The 21,945-nt window shown below is 43.4% G+C and overlaps 1 protein-coding gene across 1 annotated transcript in view; it reads left to right on the top strand.

The window, feature by feature from the left end:
* Positions 1-21,945, top strand: part of NUDCD3 (NudC domain containing 3) — a 60,613-nt gene that overhangs the window by 16,887 nt on the left and 21,781 nt on the right. The window contains exons 3-4 of the mRNA XM_035139301.2: positions 13,044-13,176; positions 20,404-20,547. Coding sequence (XP_034995192.1) covers positions 13,044-13,176; positions 20,404-20,547 — 277 coding nt within the window. The remainder of the gene's footprint in view (positions 1-13,043; positions 13,177-20,403; positions 20,548-21,945) is intronic.

Here is a 21,945-nt window from a genome sequence, read left to right as displayed (position 1 = left end):
GGAAAACCAGAGATCTGTTCAAGAAAATTGGAGATATGAAAGGAACATTTCGTACAAAGATTACCATAATCAAGGACAAAAGTGGTAAGGACCTAACAGAAGCAGAAGACATCAAGAAGAGGTGGCAAGAATACACAGAGGAATTATACCAGAAAGATATGGAGGTCTCGTACACCCCAGGTAGTGTGGTTGCTGACCTTGAGCCAGACATCTTGGAGAGTGAAGTCAAATGGGCCTTAGAAAGCACTGCTAATAACAAGGCCAGTGGAAGTGATGATATTCCAGCTGAACTATTTAAAATTTTAAAAGATGATGCTGTTAAGGTGCTACACCCAATATGCCAGCAAGTTTGGAAAACTCAGCAATGGCCAGAGGATTGGAGAAGATCAGTCTACATCCCAATTCCAAAGAAGGGCAGTGCCAAAGAATGCTCCAACTACCGCACAATTGCGCTCATTTCACACGCTAGCAAGGTTATGCTCAAAATTCTACAAGGCAGGCTTAGGCAGTATGTGGACCGAGAACTCCCAGAAGTGCAAGCTGGATTTCGAAAGGGCAGAGGAACCAGAGACCAAATAGCAAACATGCGCTGGATTATGGAGAAAGCTAGAGAGTTCCAGAAAAACGTCTACTTCTGCTTCATTGACTATGCAAAAGCCTTTGACTGTGTCGACCACAGCAAACTATGGCAAGTTCTTAAAGAAATGGGAGTGCCTGATCACCTCATCTGTCTCCTGAGAAATCTCTATGTGGGACAAGAAGCTACAGTTAGAACTGGATATGGAACAACTGATTGGTTCAAAATTGGGAAAGGAGTACGACAAGGCTGTATATTGTCTCCCTGCTTATTTAACTTATATGCAGAATTCATCATGCGAAAGGCTGGACTAGATGAATCCCAAGCCGGAATTAAGATTGCCGGAAGAAATATCAACAACCTCAGATATGCAGATGACACAACCTTGATGGCAGAAAGTGAGGAGGAATTAAAGAACCTTTTAATGAGGGTGAAAGAGGAGAGCGCAAAATATGGTCTGAAGCTCAACATCAAAAAAACCAAGATCATGGCCACCGGTCCCATCACCTCCTGGCAAATAGAAGGGGAAGAAATGGAGGCAGTGAGAGATTTTACTTTCTTGGGCTCCTTGATCACTGCAGATGGTGACAGCAGTCACGAAATTAAAAGACGCCTGCTTCTTGGGAGAAAAGCAATGACAAACCTAGACAGCATCTTAAAAAGCAGAGACATCACCTTGCCGACAAAGGTCCGTATAGTTAAAGCTATGGTTTTCCCAGTAGTGATGTATGGAAGTGAGAGCTGGACCATAAAGAAGGCTGATCGCCGAAGAATTGATGCTTTTGAATTATGGTGCTGGAGGAGACTCTTGAGAGTCCCATGGACTGCTAGAAGATCAAACCTATCCATTCTTAAGGAAATCAGCCCTGAGTGCTCCCTGGAAGGACAGATCGTGAAGCTGAGGCTCCAATACTTTGGCCACCTCATGAGAAGAGAAGAATCCTTGGAAAAGACCCTGATGTTGGGAAAGATTGAGGGCACTAGGAGAAGGGGACGACAGAGGACAAGATGGTTGGACAGTGTTCTCGAAGCTGCGAACATGGGTTTGACCAGGCTGCGGGAGGCAGTGCAGGACAGGAGTGCCTGGCGTGCTATGGTCCATGGGGTCACGAAGAGTCGGACACGACTAAACGACTAAACAACAACAACAACATTGACTCATTGTCAAGTTTTCTTAGCCTTGCGTCTTCCTCGGATCACCAGTAGATGGTGCTATTGTATGCTTCTCTGAGACACGTTCGCTCTATTAACTTTATTGATTTGTAACCCATGGTCCCTTTCTAAGGGGCTGTTCAGACTTCTAAGCTGGGCTTGTAACTCTGGTAGTATAGTAAACACAAGTGTCTTTTTAGCAGTGTTGAGCACTGCTGTGGCCTTGCACAAGGAAGTCTGGAGCATCTTATTAGAATCTTGGTGCAAGACCCATGTATTCATTCTCTTGAGCCAAAAGGGCTCCTAGAGCAGCTTGCAAGCCAATAAAAATCTAAACACATGGCCTTAAAATTCTAATGGAAAAAGGAATGGAGAGGGAGAAAGGAAACGAGCAAATTCGGGCACCAGCTCTTAAAGTTACATTACTTTTAACAACCACTAGGGATGGCACTAGTTTAAGTACCTTGGTGGAATGAATGCCCATTGCTAGGTGACAGTTGAGGAAGAGCCAATTTCAGGAAAAAATACTCCTATATTAGTTGCTTTCCGTTGCTGTCATCTATCAATAGGAATATACAGGAATATACAGAATATACAGTATTGTATGAAATGTTCCTTACTGTCCTCGGTTCATTCCTTTGCATTTCTGACCTCCTAGTTAATTACTTTGATGGGCTCTTCTTGCCGCAGGCTGCTGTCAAAGAGATGATTTAAATGCCTGACCACTGAAATAAATTCCAGTCTGTTTTGCTATGCAGGGTGCCTTTCTGTGAAATGCCAGGCTTCCTACGTGCTGGCTTTGAGAAGGCCTATGAAAGGACCTCATGCAGTTTTCATGCTAGCTTGAAACTTGGTTATTTCTTAGCTGAATCATTTTGCTGTTAACTCAGTGTTCTTGCTGTGCTTTTTGGGTAACCCAGAGTAAGTGGGTACAGTATCTGGGACCCACTCCTTTCTTTTGAATGGATGCCTGCCCTGTGCAGGTCTACTGTCTTCAGTGAGGCGTACTTCCTTGTAGACTTGTTTAGGATTGCAACCTTAAATCTTGAAGATTTCCCTTTTCACTCCTGTTTGGATGAGTAGCTTTAGAGATAAAAAAGTTCAAGTGCCTGGGGACAGCCTAGTGGCAGCTAGGTATTTCTGTTTTGCCCTCTTGGAAATAGACCTAAGGCTTATTTGAGGGTCTCCTTAAGCAGCAGAAAAGAGATGAAGGAACCTCTTTGGGCATGTGTGATGAGGGCTATTGCTGTAGGTAGGACTCATGCCCTGCATGCAGGTTCAACCCTTGGCATCTCTAACTTAAAAAAGCAGGTAGCAGATGATGGCAAATACCTTTTCCTAATACCTTGAAGAATGTCTTCTGCTGGCTTTGGGTATAACTTTGTCAAACTTCACCTCACCCCAGCTCCGCCATGCATTTGCTGTCCTGTCCATATATGAAATCTTCTGCATGTCTAATATGGTTCCTAAGCCACTGTAATAAAAACCTTTAGTGGCATGCAAACTCAAAATACGTCAGGTCCCAGGTGGTTTGAGAGAGCAAAGTCATTGTTAATACTTTAAAGAATCTTTCCTAAAACACAGAAATGCATATTGGGGGCTATTCAGGATCTTTGTTTTTTGAAAGAAAAACTGCATTAAAAATAATTAACCAGGCGTTATGTGCTAAATGCTGAATTCTGTCAAATGATAGCATTCATGCATGCCAGGTTTTTTTTTAAACATGCGTTTGATCAGTTTGGATGTTCCGAAGAACATCTCTAAGGGTTTGCAGAATCTTTTGATTCTGCTTAGTTGATTCTGCTTAGTGGTGGTCACAGCCACCAGAGCTAAATGTGGAACCCTGTGTTTGCAGAATCTGGAGTATTTTAGTAATGTGCAAGAAGAAATGAAGATGGAGCAGTAAAACGCCTGCCAGGGAGCAATGTGGGAAGAACAGGACTCTGCAGCTGACGCTGCTCCAGAATGCTGAAATCACTTTACACGTTACGTAGATCTGCAACTATTTGCATCAAATCATAATTTGGGAAGGCACCTTTTTTGAAAAAAAAAGGTAAATGAAGATTCTTAGGAATCCCAAGTTCTGTGCCATATACTAGATTTTATATTAGGAATGAATGAAATCACAAGGGACAGCAACTCTAGGCTTCAACTTTGAGCATTGGTAGTCAAGAAATATTTGTGCTTGCCATAGTTGACTCCCCCTTTTTGCTGAGGAAAGCACAGTGCTTTGTTTGATGTCCTATGGTGCTCAAGTCCAGGCAGCTTGGGATGAAGAAGTGCCTGCTGCCCTCCTCAGCTCTGCTCTGCTCCGAGTTTCACGCACTCAGAAAAGCAGCAAGGAAACTCACTGCTTTCCATGCATCTGCACGGCTCTACATACTGTCTGGGAAAGTCATTTCTCTCCTCCAAACTCAGGATGTCAATTCTCCCCAACATTGTGCTCACCAGTGGCACATTGCACTTGTGGACTCTTGGGCTGGAGGAGGAGAAAAAAACGCTAGATACAAATGAGCATGGCTGTTGAAAGGAGATGAACATCAGATTTGTTGGTGTTTATGTTTGGTTTTAAAAAATAAATAAATAAAAAGCTTTCACTACCACCCCATGACACATTGAAGCAAAAATAGAACAAGGCAGAACACATGCACCCACCCATCATCCCCACTACCATCAGCTAAGTATGAGCAATGCTGAACCCTTTATTTAAAAGCTGACGTTTCCCAACCCTCTCCTCCTACAGTTTCAACAGTTTTGATTTTTTGGCCACTGCTGCAGTTTTCTGTTCTTCTTTAGGTGGCCGACATGGCAGGTGGTTTGGATTGCCATGATTGTTCTTCCTAGGTCTGTGTTCTGGGTAGACATCCTTCTTGTCCTCTGTCTCTAGCACAGGCATGATTGATTCCCAGAAATGCATTCCCTGAATGTCTGTAAGGTGCCAACAGCAGCTCATTCCCCTAAGGCAGTGTTTCTCAACCACGGGTCCCCAGCTGTTGTTGGACTACAACTCCCATCACCCCTAGCTAGCAGGACAGTGGTCAGGGATGATGGGAGTTGTAGTCCAACAACAGCTGGGGACCCAAGGTTGAGAAGCACTGCCCTAAGGCATGGGTAGCCAGATGTTATTGGACTTCTGCTCCCATTATCCCTGATCATCTGCTGTACTGACTGGGAGCTGGAGTCCCAACGTCTTCCAGAGGGCACCAAGTTGGCTATCACTGTCCTAAAGCACCCTGGGTACCGGTACTTTTTGCTTTTTCTGGAGATGCTTCTTCCCTGTTAGACGCCTTAACAAACAAGCTTGCCACCTTGCATCTGTCCAGTTCTAGATCCCCCACCCCCGGTATTCTGATGCTTCTTACAGTAGCTTTGCTTTGCAATTTCTGGTACCGTTGAGGCTTGTCAGCTCCTAATCTGCCACTTGCACATTTCTGCTTCTGCAGAAAAACCCATGGCTTTTCATCTCTGGTCACCCATGAGCGTGACGAGAGATGAAAGTGGGTGGATCAGTAGATGTGAATCTTTTGTGCAGTAGGCTGCATTCCAGCCATCCAAAAGCCAGACGTTTCTCTCTTATCTTTCATCCAGGCAAGCAAGAGACATGATTACAATTACGGTAAGTGTGCAGCTACATTCCAGCAAGTCAAAGCCCTTGAGAAGGGTGCAGAGCAGAGCTGAGGATGGTGGGGCCTGTAGGGGGCATGACCTAGGGAGACTATTGAGGCCAGGGCCTGGTGCTTCCCACCTCTGTGCTAGAGGAATTCCACTCTTTTGAAAATGAGTCTTCAACCTTTTTAGAGTAGAAACTGACCTTCAGATCAAGCATGCGGTGCAGTCTGGAAGCCATTTCTTTGGTGAACTTGGGAGATAGATACTTGCGAGTATTTTCCCTCGTTGATGACCAAACCCTGAGCATGGCTTAATTAATGTGTGGAATTTACAAGCCTTAAGGTGTTGGAGATTGATGAATGAATTCTTTATTTTGTTTAGGCTGCACATATATAACCATATCTGGAATTTAAAACACCAGTGGTGATCTTCTGCAGTTGTCCAGTTAGCTCTTTTTTCCCAGTTGTTGGTGGAGTGCAGTAATAAGGTAGAACCCAGCACAGCAGTCAAGTGACATGAGCAGTGCATATATGATAAAGGCCAATTCCTAATTTTCTAAATACTGAGGCAGTTGCAAGTGGAAAACATGCTCCTTACCCCAATTACTTACTGTCCGGAAATGCTCTAAGCTGCACAACGTCCTCCAGAAAGTAGTGTTTCTCTTTCCCTGGCAACATTCAGCTCCCAAACTGCAATAATCAGCCTCCCTGCTTTATCAAGATTTGTACTTTGCCAATCACAGCTTCAAAATACAGTAGTGTACCTCCTTGGGAATGACACTTTTCAAATTTATTTTTTTAAAAATATTTTTGCATATACAAGCAAAATAAAAACATAAACATATAATCCCATTTGACTCCCACCCCCCAATTGTGGATCTTAATTTAATGATTTCTCCCTCTGCATCTCTCATTACTCTATTCTTATAAATCCTTTATCATTCCATAGTTCAAATTTTTACTTCTGTAAATGTTTTCTGTCAATCCTACCAATGTGTGTAATTGTTTACAATAGTTTTTCAAATAGATTATAAAAATTCCCCCCATTCTTTATTAAAGACCACCTCTTCCTGGTTTTTAATTCTTCCTGTAAGTTTTGCCTTCTCAGCATAGTCAATCAATTTTATCTGCCACTTTTCCTTGGTTGGAGTTGCACCATCTTTCCATTTCTGGGCTAACAGAATCCATGCAACCATGGTCGCATACATGAATAGTTTCAACGGGTCTTTCAGGATCTCTGGACCTATAATACCTAAGAGAAAAGCTTCTGGTTTCTTAGGAAAAGTTGAGCTTATTTTAGGGGGGATTGCTGAAAATCACTCATCAAGATCACATGTCTGTCAATAATTTATTCTTGGTTTCTTCCCCTGCTAGATAAATCTTGTAATATCTTTCTGCCCTTCTTTAAAGCATCTTGTATTGCTGATCACTGGTATTGTTTGAAACAGAAATAACATTTTTGGTAGCAAATTCATTTTTATCACAGATATCCTCCCCATAAGTGACATGTTCATCCTTCCCCAAATTTCTAGGCTCTTCTTGATACCGAGAAGTAAGAAATGATAAACAAGCAGTGCTGATGTTTATAGATGCAGAGAAGGCGTTTGATAACATTTCATGGACTTTTATGTCAAAAACTTTAGAAAATATGAACTGTGGAGAGACATTCTTGGACTTGAGGCAATTTATTTTAACCAATATGCTATGCTGATAATGAATAATGTCTTAACAGAAAAAATTTAAGATAACTAAGGGGACAAGACAAGGCTGTCCCCGTTATTGTTTATATTGGTTTTAGAGGTTCTGGCGAGAAGAATTAGTGCTGATGAAGAGATTAAAAGGAGAGCAGTGGAGCAGAGAGCATATAAACTTAAGGCATTTGCTGATGATGTGGTGATATCTGTAGAGGAACCTATGATCGGTGTACCAAGAGTTCTAGAACAATTTTTTGAATTTGGAGAGGTAGCAGGTTTTAAACTTAACAAAAATAAGGTGAAAAATATGAGCGACCAGATAAAAAATGATCTACAATTATCGCAATCTCTTCCCAAAGTTTAATGTATATTTAAAACCATCTGGTGTCAAAAGTGACTGTTGCAGTGGCCCACAAGGTACTTCCCCAATACCACGTCTTGGAAACCACAATCATAACCTACCTAAACAGCATCACAGAATCTGATGGTCATTGGTACCAACTGGTATAAGGGTGCCTGGAAAATAAGCAGGGCTGCTCTTATTTATTTACTGCATTTACATCCCACCCTTTTCTCAAGGAGCTGAGGGAGGTGTACATGGTTCTCCCCCTCCTCGATTAATCCTCACAGCAACCCTGTGAGGTAGGTTAGGCTGAGAGAAGGTGACTGGCCAAGGCGACCCAGTGAGCTTCACAACTCTCCTCCTGACTTCTGAAGCACTTAATCTGCCAAAGCAATTTCAGACCTAAAACTTGGTTAGAAGCTAGACTGGAATGCACAAAGAAACCTTGAGTCTAGAAATGCCCAGAGTTACACAGACACTGCCCACCTCTTTGCTAGCATAAAGGCAGGAGGATAACACTGGGTAACAGCTGGTAATATCTAAAGCAGGCTCCCTCACCCTCGGCCCTCCAGATGTTTTGAGGCTACAATTCCTACAATTCCCAGCATCCCTGACCACTGGTCCTGCTAGCTAGGGATCATGGGAGTTGTAGGCCAAAAACATCTGGAGGGCTGAGATTGAGGAAGCTTGATCTAAAGTCTCAGAAGGTTTCCTCTTACTACTGTCCCTTTTAGAGGAGGATAATATATCCTTCCTTAAAGGGGGTCCTTGCATGTAGTTATAAAGGGAACAAATAACAGGCCACAGTTCTCTAAGCATCTTGTCTACAGGTTACCGTAGCTGAAAGTGATTCATGGAACAGCACTTAGCTGAGGGCCCAGATGTTTCAGTTACGGGACATAAGTGGAATCTTAAGCTGGAGCACAAGCAAGCACTTTTTCTTTGCTAGGTGCGCAGTTGTGCTGCTCTCACTGCAGGAAATATGTCTACATAGGCTCAAAGTAGGACTGCCCACTGTGTGTGTGTTGATCATGAGCATGCCATCAAAACCTCAGTACATATTGCTTTTAGATATACTAAAGAAAATGTAAGCAAAGTTGACAGTCTGATAACTAAAAGACATGGTGATATTTAATACTGTGGTTAAAGTAATCATACAAGAGCCAACAAGAGCCCTAAAAAATAAATGTGTACTTACACACTTGATAATCAGCCACACTGTGGCTACATTTCACCCTCATCAATTTGTCAGCTGATTTAGTTGATTGCCAGCTAAACTGAATAAAGCAGGCAGCCCTAGCTGTCAACTACAGTTGGTTGAATTTGAGACTAGTCTTCCACCACTCTTGCCTTTGCAGACCTCACTGCTTCATCTCCCATAATCCTTCAGTAAAACCTGAGCTAAGACATGCCAGGGTGAACATGTCAGTTGACCAAGCCATTTCCCTACTCTAGAGAGAGTCTAGGCCTTTGGAAGAATAGCCTCTATGTATATTCTGGAACTTAACAGAATCCATCAGCTTATTGGTGCAAACAATGCTAATCTCTTCTTTCTCCTTGCTTCCTGCAGAAACTTCAAATCATTCTAATCCAAGCCTTTGAACATGGTGAAAAATACTAGATATAATGACAAATAAGCCAATGAGACTAAATTACTCTGAATTCTAATTTCAGAGGGACCACACATGCCCATCTTGTCCCCTGTGTGTAAGGAAATAATATTTTAGTGCCCTCTGTGGGGTTTTATAGGTCAGAACCAGCAACTAGATACATGTCTGAAAATCAACGGAAAGGCAGGACTGGCAGATGGTGAAGACCTGATGTAGGTGCCATGTGCTCCTGATTTTTCAGGAGGCAGACTGTTGTGTTCAACCCTAACTGAAGCTTCTCAAAGTCATCCAGGCTTTAAAGAGTATTAGTCCGTTTATCCTCCTGAAATCCATTACACTTACCAGGAAAGAGAGAGGGAGTATTGTAAATCTGATAGCTTCCCCCTGCTTCTCTGTTCTATTTGTCCTCCAGCCCTTTTGGCTCCTTTAGTCTCTAGGCATTTTAGGAAGCTGGAATCAGCCAGGTTTGTTCTATGCTACCATAACAACTGTCTCCATGGAAATGGAGCTCCAATGAGGGAACTTTTGCAAAGTCTGTTCCAGCACTCTCCTTATCCTTGCTCCATTTCAGAACCCATTTTAAAATTAAAACAAAATGCTGCCAGCCACCAGCAGACTTTTCCGTTCAAGTCCCCCAGTTCTCCCATTTCTTTCTAAGCTGAAATTGCACTGCATGAGTCGGGCCTTATCCCTTGGCGTGGATGCCAGACAGGGCAATATTGATGTACTTCCTCTGAGCTGAGCAGTGTGCTGGGTGAATCTATCAGACTGGATTTTACTGTTGCAAAGTAAGAGTAAAAGCTTGCATCTGCACTCTGCCCTGGGTTCCATTGTGCAGTCACCTTCAGTTTCTTAACGGGATGGGCCCATTTTTCATCCCTAGTGATTAGCACAAGCTACTTAAGTCTGCTGTTAGAGGGATTGATGCATGTGGATTGTCGATTAGAGGTCAATTTGGTGGCCTGTTTTGGTAATCCTTGCATTTTGTGAATGCCTTTATCAAAGCGGATTCATGTATCACTCTAATAGTAAGTCTTACGGCCCATAAGTGGACGCTGAGGGTGGAAAACTTGGGTTTCTTTTAGCTTTCCTTGGGAGAAGGCAAAGACTTGGCTGCCGAAGGAACAATTGGGAGTCCTAAAGCGCACTCCCAGTTGTTATTTGGCAAGTGAGGCTTGCTGTCGGCACTGATCATCGGTGACAGCAAGCCCCGATAGGCGAAAGTGGATCCTTGCTCCAAACAAGTTTTCCTGACAGCACTGATTGGCTCTTACAGCAAGCCCTATTGGCTTACTGATGTCATGGTGGCATCAGATGGGTGCCCCTGTTGTAGCCTATTGCTACAAGAGAGAAACTGCTGGAACCACATAGGGCAAGCTTCCCCACCTGCCTTGCTCCACTGACCTGCCTGGGAGCCATATAAAGAGAAAGTGCTACTTACATTTCCCCTCTTGCTCGCTCAACATTTTTCTGGGGGGATGCTCTTCGTCTTTTTGGAAGGAACAAGAACGCATTTGGCTTTTAATATTTGGCTTTTGAAATGTTAAGATTTTGTTTTGAATCTGTATCATTTATATTGTTTGCAAGTACTGTACATTTCTTTGTGAGCTGCCTTGGGGGCTTTTTTGGGGGGTCAATAGGCAGCATATAAATATATTGCAATGTATCATACAGTTTTCTTAACTGCTTTGGTTAGAAAAAGAATAATTTGAAAACTATGTTAGCCCTATCATGGAAAGCGGGAATCCGATCCAAGTAACCAAAGCAAATGGAGCGCCAAGGAAAATTTGGTCATGGCTATTGTCTGAACATATAAATTGACTAAGCAATTCAGGATCTGCGAGGCCTCCTTTCTCCCCGCAGCCCACCACTTAATCGTCTCCCCTAAACTACAAGGCCCCAACATCTTTAGGGAAGATGATTTAACTCTGATCATTTTAGCTGCCCTTTTCAAGCTGAAATATCTTTTTTGAGATGGGGATAAGCAGAATTGTACACAGTATTCTAGCTAGGCCTGCACTGCAATTGCAAGGTGCATGATGCTATTTCTGCTCCTTTCCTAACAATTCCTTACACTGATTCTGCCCTTTTCACTGGTGCAGCACGGCGAGTTGACATTTTTAGTGAACTTTCCACTATGACAAAGAACGTTCCTGGATATTCAGAGCCAATTACACATTGTCAGTAGAAAGGCAAAATTGGGGTGCTGTACTTCCAGCTGCCATTCTGTTGCCTAGTCACCCAGTTTGGACTCTTTTGGAGGTTTTTACCATCTGCTTGAGTTTCTACTATCCAGAATTTGATGTTTCCTGCAACTTGACTACCCTGCTGTTCAGTCATGTCATTTTAAGGGCAAGCAATGCCCAAACATTTCCCTAGCCTGCTGCAAACTTTTAATGTTTGTTCTTGTAAAGTTATAGGATTGATTGGTGTTCGTGAGCTTCTTCTTTCTTAAATACTTTGAGTTTCAAGCTCCCTGATTTATATTTATAGTCCCCCAGTTTGTCTTGTATTTCTTGTGTCGACAAGAGTATGGAATAGTGGGGGATGAACGGGGTGGGGGTTAATGGGGATGGGGTTGTGGGGGCAGTTTGCCTATTTTTCCCCTTCCATGCTTTAAGAATGGACTGTGTGAACCTGTTCAGTCTTACGGAGATGTTCCAAAGGTATACCTTTGTTTTGACCTGTGGGAGCGCTTTGGGAGGTGGGGCAGGGCGAGAGCAGAGGCTTGTTCTGTGAAAACTGAGATTGCTTCTATATCCTGGAACTGCGTGATACCAGGCCAAGGAGTATGTGCACCTACTTTCCAGTGACTTGGAAAGGGCAGCCTCGAGTGCCGGCCATGCCATTCCGATCTTCTGTTGCAATGGCTCATGTGTCACCCTGTTCAGCAAACTCAAATAGTAAAAGTAAATCCAGTTGTCATAAAAAAGTAATAAATTGTGTAAAGTTAGTGCTGCCTGCCTTTTTTTTTCCAGAGTTCACTCTCCTCCATTGTCCTGTCCCTGTTTTTAAGCATTTGCCTCTTGTTGTTTTTCCACATTACCATGACTGACCGCAGCTGTCCTTTTGCTTAGTCTATTTTTAACTGTTTTCTTTTGTCTGGAGGCTACCCAAAGCTAGACAGAATTGAGTGGGGAGGGGGACATTTAGTGTGATTGAGTCCCATGATGTGAAGTGCAAACTCTCTCTCCCCCCCACAGCCCCCCCCACAACAGTGACAATGCCTTACTTTCTGGCACTGGAGGCTTCTCTTGCGCAGCAACGAAAGGGTGACTTGCTAGTCTCTGGAGAAGCCACTTGGTTCATTTTAATACAAATGTTATTAGTGGCACAATAGTTGGCACTCCTCAGTTTAACCTAGCAGATTTCTCACCCTTATGGACTAGCATGATGGAAAATGCAAGGTAAATATTGGGGAGGGGCTGGGGGGATCAGGTGAGGAAAAGTTGTTTCATGCTGTTTTCCCTGTCATCTATTAGAGGTAAAGGCAAAAGGTAAAGGAACCCAGGATGGTTAAGTCCAGTCAGATTCAACTATGAGGTGTGGCGGTCATCTCTGCTTTCAGGCCAATGGAGCTGACGTTTGTCTGCAGACAGCATTTCCAGGTCATGTGGCCAGCATGATTTAAACTGCTTCTGGCGCAATGGGACACTGCGACTAGTGCCAGAGCGCATGGAAATGCTGTTTACCTTCCCGTCGCAGTGGTACCGATTTATCTACTCACAGTGGTATGCTTTCAAACTGCTAGGTTGGCAGGAGCTGGGACAGAGCAACAGGAGCTCAGCCCATCATGGGGATTCGAACTGCTGACCTTGCAATCAGCAAGCCCAAGAGACCACAGCACCACCCACGCCCTATTGGAGTGTGAAGGACACCCTAGGGTTGATATAAAGGCATGTGGACTTGTCTACTGAGGCTCCTGGAGCTCGCCTTGGGTGGATAAGAGTAGACCTTAGCACAATTTTAGGCTGTTTTTGTTTGCTTGCTTTTCTTTGGTCTTTGATTCTCCTTCCGTTCATCCATTTTAATAGCCAGCTTCTTGCTGTCTTCTCCCAGGAAACAGGAGCAGTTCCAGGCAAATCCTGACAGTTATAACGGAGCAGTGCGGGAGAATTACGCCTGGTCCCAAGACTACAGTGACCTGGAGATCAAAGTCCCTGTGCCCAAGCACATTCTGAAAGGCAAGCAGGTAATAATAATGAGGAATGGGGTTGTTGGGTGGTCCACTGTGGGTGAGAATCTCTCCCAATATCTTGCCTGCATGAGACAGAGATGCTGGTCTGGGTCAGTACAAACGTACTTTATGCTGTAGTTGTCTCTAGCTGTCCACCAGAGGGCCACACGAAATTGCCTTTTGACTGCTGCAGAATGCAGGCATGTAGCTAAGAGGCCTGTAGAAAACAGCTGTTAGCAGGGCGCTCCTTGTTCTGCATGTTCTTCTCGATACTTAACCAAACACTTCAGAGGTCTGCTTCTGATCTATCAGCAGAACGTTTTGCACATTTCTTGCTCCCCCCCCCAGCAAAAAAATTCCCTGCAGTTATGCAAAATAGACCTGTACCTAAACAGATTTAGAGATCCAAAAGCAAAGGACGGTCCATTCCTCAGTGGTAGAACAAATGGCAACCCCTGGCATCACCAGTTAGCAGAATCTGGCAGCAGGTGATGGGAGAGACCTCCCTTTGCCTGACACCCAGGAGAGAGAGACTGCCAGGTAGCATTGGCAATAGTGTGTGGACATTGCTGGACAGAAAAGGAAAGCCCTAGTCTGCAGTTCACAGTAGTCTTAAAATTGAATCAGGGAGGCCACCTTCATGACCACCTGCAATTTTTGTCTGCACCCATAAATATTACATTTGAATTGCCTTAGGACAACTACCCAAGGTTTTTTTCCCCTTTTGTTTCTGGCTTGTTCACTCAGATTCATCCCTCCTTGAATGTGTAAAGTGAATTGAAAGTCACTGTCCTGTGGCTTCTTTTATCCTTTTATCTAAGGAAAAATGACTGCAGGATTATCATCTTGCTGGCTGGCTGTCAGTTCCCTATAAAACCACAGTGAAAGAGCCCAACTTGATTAGCCATGTGTTCCTTTTGCATGATTATCACCTCAGTGTTGTAACAAACCATTGTGTAAACAGTCTCATTGATGTTGAGATGGTTTTTTCTGGGGGATGTTACTTTCCAGGATTCCTTTTCTGCTGTGTTTCCTGGGACTCATGCCTTGTTGAGCGCGTAGTATTTTTAATTGTTGCTTGCTGGAGAATCTGCTGCTTCTGCAAGCAAAGACTGTTTGCAGGTTGCGTGTAGATAGAGACAATGTCTGCTGCTGAAGCATGTAGCAAATGCAGGCATATATATTTTTTTCTCCATGTGGCTTTCCTTGATCTAAGCATGCTTTGCTATCCAACTTTCTCCTTGGAAGGCAGGCCAGCATCAGTACACCTCATATGATCAGCTTGCTGTGGAGGAGCCCAACGTGTTTATGCTAAGCCTGATGGTTGCAGGAAATAAAATTAACTTTCCTTCACAGGTTCCTCTTTCCTCCCTGTTCATTTAGTAGCTTGTAACATTAAGGGCTCTCATGTGGTGACGCTGGAAATTCTGCACCCTTTTAATTCTCTCTCTCTCTCTCTCTCTCTCTCTCTCTCTCTCTCTCTCTCTCTCTCTCTCTCCCTCAGCACACAGGCACACACACACACACACACACGTAATATTTTTCCCCTGGACAGAAGAATGATGTAATTTATTTTGTCAGTCTGAGAGAGGCATATCTCTACTGCAGCCCCATTACTGAGGGGGAGGTTGAAGAGACGTACACAGACGGACTTACTGACTGAAGTGGTTAGAGTGAGGGCTTATTTTCACTTCCTGCTATCAGAGAAGCTGTTAAAAGAAGGGAGGGGAGGAGTGATATTTTGTGTGTGCGTGTGTTTTTCCATCTGGAAAAAAGGCTTGTTTTTCTTCCCCTCGGTTTATTCAGGGCAGCTGAATTGAGCACACTTAGTTTTGTACATCAGCTTCAACCTACACAGCTCTTTGTCATGTCAGAATAGCCCTGTTGTTGCAGGAGCATTAATTGACATTGACAGTACAGACCTAGGGGTAAGAGTTGATAGCACACTTAACAGTACCTGGGCAGCTAGTTGAGGTAGCTCAGAATGCAATTTATTTATCATCCTTACGACAAAGCAAAATTTCAGAATGTCGGCCTAAATGTTGAAGCATGGCAGGAGGTGCAATAAAGCACAAACTTCCCTGCCTGCTGTGAACTTGCCATGCTCATGGCTAGCTTATATACATTTTCCTCCGTTTAATTATTTGCGTGGGATCAATCAATTTTCTTCTCTCCCAACCTCCTGTTCTTGCACGACATTAAATACAAACACATTGGGCAGGTTCACATGGTACACTAAACCATGATTCAGTTGTATGTACACGAGCAATCAGGCTTGTGTTCTCTTCTTTCCCCACTCCATTGGAGTTGCTGCAAGGAGGGAATTGAAAATTTTATTCCTGCTTTTCACTGCCTAGGGTTGCTCATTTATATCCAAACCTGGACAAACTGTGATTAGCGTTAACTATGGTTTAGGGAAACAAAACCATACATCACACTGTAGTTAATGATCCTGGCTAGTTTCCTAAACCATATTTAACACAAACCACAGTTCTCGGGGCCAAATGAATAAATTAGCTGAAAGCAGAAGCAAAAGTTTCCCATCTCCTTGCAGTTCAGTGGGTGGAGGATAACGGAAGGGGGAGTGCATGAACCCAGTACTCATGCGTATAGCACTAAACTGTGGCTTAGCATTGTGTGTGAACCAAGACATCTTATTATTCACTGAAAAACATAGGGAGGAGCCCTCCTGGATTAGATTGATTTACACCAGGATCCCCTTTCTCACAATGGCCGGCTGGATGCTTAAACACTCTGCTGTTTGTCCCTCATCTGGTGTCAGGCTGCCTCTGAATATGTAGACTTTATTAAGCTCTCCTTGCCAATAGCTATTGATAGGGCCTGTCGGCTATAAATTTGCATTTAAAGCAATGCAAGCCATTGGCCACTGTCATATTTTGTGGCAGAAAACACCATAAATTACTTATGCATTATATGAAGAATGATTTTTCTTTAAAGAGCCCAGAGGGACGTTGGCAGGAACAGCTAGGGTTCAGTTAGCTTGGAGAAAAGTGGGCAGCAATAAATCATAGAAAGCTTGTGGTTCTAATTTTCACCCTCAGTCCTTTTTTTAATGAGCAGCCTAGCATGAGCAGTGAGTACGCTTACTGTCCCTGAAAGCCACAGTTTGATAACTGATGTAGTCACTTCATGTTATTTTCAATCTCATTTTATTTTGTGTTCCTGAATATAAATCCATCTGCCATACAGCCAGCCCAGTTTCACTGAAGGAAGGCTAATCTTTGTAATCAGAAAACAGAACTAGCTTAGCACTGTTCTTTTTATTAATATACAAACCTAAATTGATTGAACACGCTTTTATTTCAATCATTGTTGCCCCTTTGATTTGGTATTTTTAATGTTATGTTTACCTTATATAAAGTGCAACAGAACAAAAACAACAGGGGATGGGGTTTTCTTTGTTATTTTAACCCTATCCTGTCATCTCAGTTTCTGAGATGTTCACTGAAAGCTTGAAAGTAGAAGAAAATAGTTCTCTTGCTTACAAGACGCACACACTTCTCATTTTGGGGAGAGTATTTTGTTGACTTGTTTCTATGCTTTTAGTAGGTGTTTGTGGGTACATTTCTGTGAGAAGGAATTGAGGTTGAAAGCCAAGTCAGTGTTGGGTTTAATTTCTGAGCTCTCTAAGGCCTGTGACATTCTCTTAACTGAAGCTTCAACATCTGATTCTGCATTTTGAAAATGCTCTGCCTCCTATACAGCTACAGCACTTCTTCAAATGTGTCCTCCTTGTGGGTTACAACTGGAGTGATAACTATAGCTGAACCAAAATCTCAAGTTTTTAGTCTTTGTTCTGCTTTTTTGAAACACAATAGTGTTTGCTTCCCTCCTCCAGATGTGCATTGTGAATGGCATTAATTTGTGAGGGGGCTAGAAAGGACTATAACTGCGTTCTCCTTTACCCTGTGTGCCTGCTCAGCAATTAATTGCCCAGCTGAAGAAATGCTATTGAGCTCTGCATGTGTCAAATCTGCACCCTTTTTTATCCTTTTCACTGTCAAGGTTACCGGTAATTTGTTGGAGCCCTGGGCTCTTCATCTTCATAGTATACAATACATAGTCTCAGTAGTGCACACAAAAAATATAAATCATAGCATAATAGCAGTGTGTCCTGTTTATAACACTTTTATAAGTCCACTATTGCTGTTTGGTGAAGCAAGGAACTTTATTTTGATTGTGAAAACCTGGCCTGCAACAACTGTGTCATGCACAGCACACGAGCAGGGTGTCTGTCCAGTGATCAATTTTTTTTGTGACCAGCCAATGTCATGAAAAGGCTGTGCTATTTGGTCCAATACAGTTGCAGGGGTTGCGCATATTCTATGCATATACAAAAGTGTCTAGTCCTTACTAGGTCAGCAGAAGTACTGTGGTCACTGGAAGGTAAAGTTTCATAAGTTGGGGTTCTGCTAAACAGAACTTCCTGTGGTCAGAGTGGGGCTTCATTGCTTCTTTATTCTGCATAGGTAAAGGTAAAGGGACCCCTGATCATTAGGTCCAGTCGTGACCGACTCTGGGATTGCGGCGCTCAAATCGCGTTATTGGCCGAGGGAGCCAGTGTACAGCTTCCAGGTCATGTGGCCAGCATGACTAAGCCGCTTCTGGCGAACCAGAGCAGCGCACGGAAACACCGTTTACCTCCCCGCTGGAGCGGTACCTATTTATCTACTTGCACTTTGCTGTGCTTTCAAACTGCTAGGTTCGCAGGACCAAGGCAGGGACCAAGCAACGGGAACTCACCCCGTCACAGGGATTCGAACCACCAACCTTCTGATCGGCAAGCCCTAAGCTCTGTGGTTTAACCCACAGCGCCACCCGCGTTCCCATTCTGCATAAGTAACAGTCCTCAAATATCTTTGTGAGGGACAGGGGATATCGCGAAGTCCCTCCCCTCCTGAGTTCCAGCCCATCCCCGAGCGCAGGGGAAAGCAGGGAGAGTTCCGTCTCAAGTGGGGAAGCAGGAAGCGGGGTCCGAGGCTCAGACAGGGTAGCGGAGCCAGCGTCCCAGGTGGGACAGGAAGGGGGAAGCAAGGGGGGCAGACCTGTCCCCCCAACTCCGGAATTGCGCAGAAAACGTAGGGGGAAGAGGATGGGTCTCCCCAAGTTGTTATGTTGGAGAAAAACGCGCCAAACGCCATTCAGAGGTTCTGATTCAAGCGGATAAGATGTGTCTCTGTAAATAGTACTGCCTTTAGCACTGTAAATACGCAGCACCAATAAAAAGATAAAATGCAGAGCTGTGTAGAGTTGTTACTCTGAAGTAGCCCACTCCGGCCACTGTGACAATCTTCAATGTCTTTCTGGAAGGAACTATGCTCAAGACAGTGCCAATAAAACGAAAATCAGGTCCCAAAAGCAAAGCACATTATAATGATAAATTCTGCCCTATAACTCATTTTCCCTTCATCATCTTTTCCTCCTCCCATTTCCCCAGGGCTTTCTTCTAAGATTATCCTTAAGACTTATGTTTTGGTTTTTTGTTAGTGCTTCTTTTAATACTACATTTCCTAAAAATAGACTAAATTGTTGCAAGATAAGCAGCTCCTTCTGACATTCCTTTGCAGGCACACACAACCCTTTTTAGTATACATATTTCTTATAAGTTCTGGATTAGTAACCTACTTTTCCATTCCTGGCTTGCTGCACAAGGTATTCATCTCTTCTAAGACTCGATAGTCTGCTCTAGACAATTATCTCTCAAAAGTGTCCCTTTTTATTTTTAGTTCTTTCCATCTTTCAAATGCAGTTGCGACACAGTTGCTTACTAAAGCAGTCTCCATCTCTGTTTACTTCCTACTCTGAGAAGATGAGTCACTAAAAGTTACCTACACAATGATAGCACATGAACATTTCAAGTGAGATCCAAACTCTGGAGGAAGTCTTCAAAAACATGCAAGCATATCTATTGCAAACTCTCCTGCTTTTAAGGGCTTTGATTCTTGGCGGGGTGGGCAGGGTTTTTTAGTTTTCAATATGAAGACCATATATGAGAGTCAGTTTCTTTCTTCACCACACATCACCATGTTCCCAAATATAGGACCAGAAAGACCGAATATACAGCAGTACTATATTGCCTTCCTTATGTATTTGCCCTTGCCTCCCTTGACAAGCGGCATGTCTCCTGCCCCACATATCTTGCTAGATTTGCTGTATGACAGTCGCTGCTGTTGTGTAATAGGAAGCTGGCCTCCCCATGGAGGGAGTTGTTTGCAGTCAAACCTCGCCACCTCTGAATGTTCCATCTTTGCTTGCTTTCATTTCCCAGATGGCAGCTCTACATGCTTCTTCCTGCCACTGTTGAAATTACGCAACCCCTCCCCATACAACCTGACCCACAACAGATTTGCATCATGACAATTGTACACAATCATGGTACTGATCATAGAACCTCTGGACCTGGTGTCTATATCAGTGAAAGAACACTTTGCAGGCTTTCCCCTATAAATCACACTCTGGTTTTTTTGTTAACAAAAGGAATTCAACTAGGATATGTTAAAGAGTTCATTCAGTGTTAAGAAATTATTTTTTGTCTTGATCCCTTAGAATGATCAGAGTTATGGTACAGTCATACCTCGGTTTAAGTACGCCTCGGTTTGAGTATTTTCAGTTTAAGTACTCTGCGGACCTGTCAGGAACGAATTAATCCACTTTCCATTACTTTCAATTGGAAAGTTCGCTTCAGGTTAAGTATGCTTCAGGTTAAGTACGGACTCCCAGAACCAATTACACTCATACCTCAGGTTAAATACGCTTCAGGTTGAGTACTCTGCGGACCCGTCTGGAACAGATTAATTCCCTTTCCATTACTTTCAATGGGAAAGTTCGCTTCAGGTTAAGTACAGACTTCCGGAACCAATTGTGTTTGTAAACCAAGGTACCACTGTGCTTTAGTAAGCCTCTATACCTTGGAATAATGCTGGAAATGACAGCTTGATTATAGCTTTCCTTATCTGAGAGGGTCTTCTTAATCCTAGTCTCTCACTATGCCATCATTGTTCTTTTTAAAACAAAACCTGTGTTTTGTGTTTTTAAGTGGCCCTGGGCCCTTTTTATAGTAAAAACGAAAGGCAAGATAACAAATAAGAGATATTTTAAGTTACTCACTTTAAACCTCATTGTTTGTCCCGCATTGTAATTCCATTCAGGTCCTCTGGAAGGAGCAACAAAGGGTGAAATTACCTTTCTAATTTTCTTCTCTATCGTTTTTCCTCCCCCCAGGTTTCTGTGAACATCGGTAGTAGTTCAATTTCCGTGGCTGTGGTAGAGGGAAGTGGGCCACGTGTGCTCATGGAAGGCACCCTCACTCACAAGATCAACACAGAGAACTCTGTCTGGAGTCTGGAACCAGGAAAGTGTATCCTTGTAAGCACAACTTCTCATTTTCACTGTGCATGTGTGTTTTCGGTGCATGTCTGCTCCCCCCTCGAAAGTCTCTGAGCTTTAGTTGCTTCTGGGTTGATTTGGGAATGCCAAGAGTTCTTCTTGAAGGCTGGAACAGAGACATTGCTTCCTTAGCTCTGCTACAGAGCTACCAAATTAGCTGCACCAGAAGATCACTCTATCCACTTACTATTTTGCATGTGCTGTACTGCTTTTCTTGCATGGGCATCAGTACACTCAATCTGTTTTAACTTCAGGATTGCTGCTGCTCTAACTTTAGACCGTATGCTTCCTTCTGCTTTGTCCTTTCTTTCTGCTTCTTATTTCAGCCCTTATTCTGCACTTGACCTTATTGTTAGTTCCTATCTTTACTTTCATCTCCCTTTAAAGCCCATGAAGCTCATTGGGGAACCTCAGGTGGGGATCTATGTCTGCTACCCTGAGCTACTAGGAGAAATGGTGGGGTCAAAATACAGTAAACAATAACATAAAATCTCCTGGCTTAGTGCACAAATGGTCAGAAATAGGGTAGTATCAGAACGGATATGTTTTGTTTGCGGTACACAGAAAAGTATCTCCTTGGGCTTAGGTAAACCTTGCTATGTAGGAAGCTGCACTATCCCAAATGAGACACAGGGGTGTCAAACTCAAATTCATAGGGGGCCGCATCAGCAGTTTGGTCACCCTCAAAGGGCCGGTTGTATCTGTAGGACTATGTGTCCACTCTTTATTATCATAAATGATTGTCACTGCATTCAATTATTACTGTTTTTTGTAATAATGTAAGTAATAACTAGCTCTGAAAGCAGAAACATAGTCAGAATAATGGCAAGTAGATATTCAAATGTACAATTATTGTACAATTTATTGAAAAATGATTTGGTAACTGCACTGGGTGGTGGAGGCTCGCTAGGGTTTCATGCAGGACCTTTGCAGAGCTGCTAGTACCTGGAGATGCTGGGGTCCTTCTGCATGCAGGACAGATGTTCTGCCAGTGAGCCACCACCCTTCACCAAAGGGACTGGCTGAGGTTGACTCACTGGAGCTGCTCTCCTGGTTCCAGGGTTTAAGGGCCAGAAGTATAAAGCAGCATCCTATGTTTCTGAGGAGAGGGAGAGGGAGGGGAGGGGAGGGGGGAGGGAGGAAGGAAGGAAGGAAGGAAGAAAAGAGGGAGTGGGAGGGAGAGAGGAAGGAAGGAAAGAGGGGAGAGAAAGAAGAGTCGAAATAAGGAAGGGAATAAAGAAGTAAAGAAAAAGAAAGAGGGAGAGAAGACGGAAAGGGAGAAAGAAGGAAGGAAGTAGAGGGAAAGAAAGAATAAGAATGAGGGAGAGGAAGAAAGATGGGAAGGACGGAAGGAAGGAAGAAAGAAAAGAGGGAGCA

This window comes from Zootoca vivipara, chromosome 15 (genome assembly GCF_963506605.1).
Source record: "Zootoca vivipara chromosome 15, rZooViv1.1, whole genome shotgun sequence".
Classification (NCBI taxonomy): domain Eukaryota; kingdom Metazoa; phylum Chordata; class Lepidosauria; order Squamata; family Lacertidae; genus Zootoca; species Zootoca vivipara.
The sequence above is the reverse complement of the archived record's forward strand: the minus strand, read 5'-3'. Positions and strand labels throughout refer to the sequence as shown.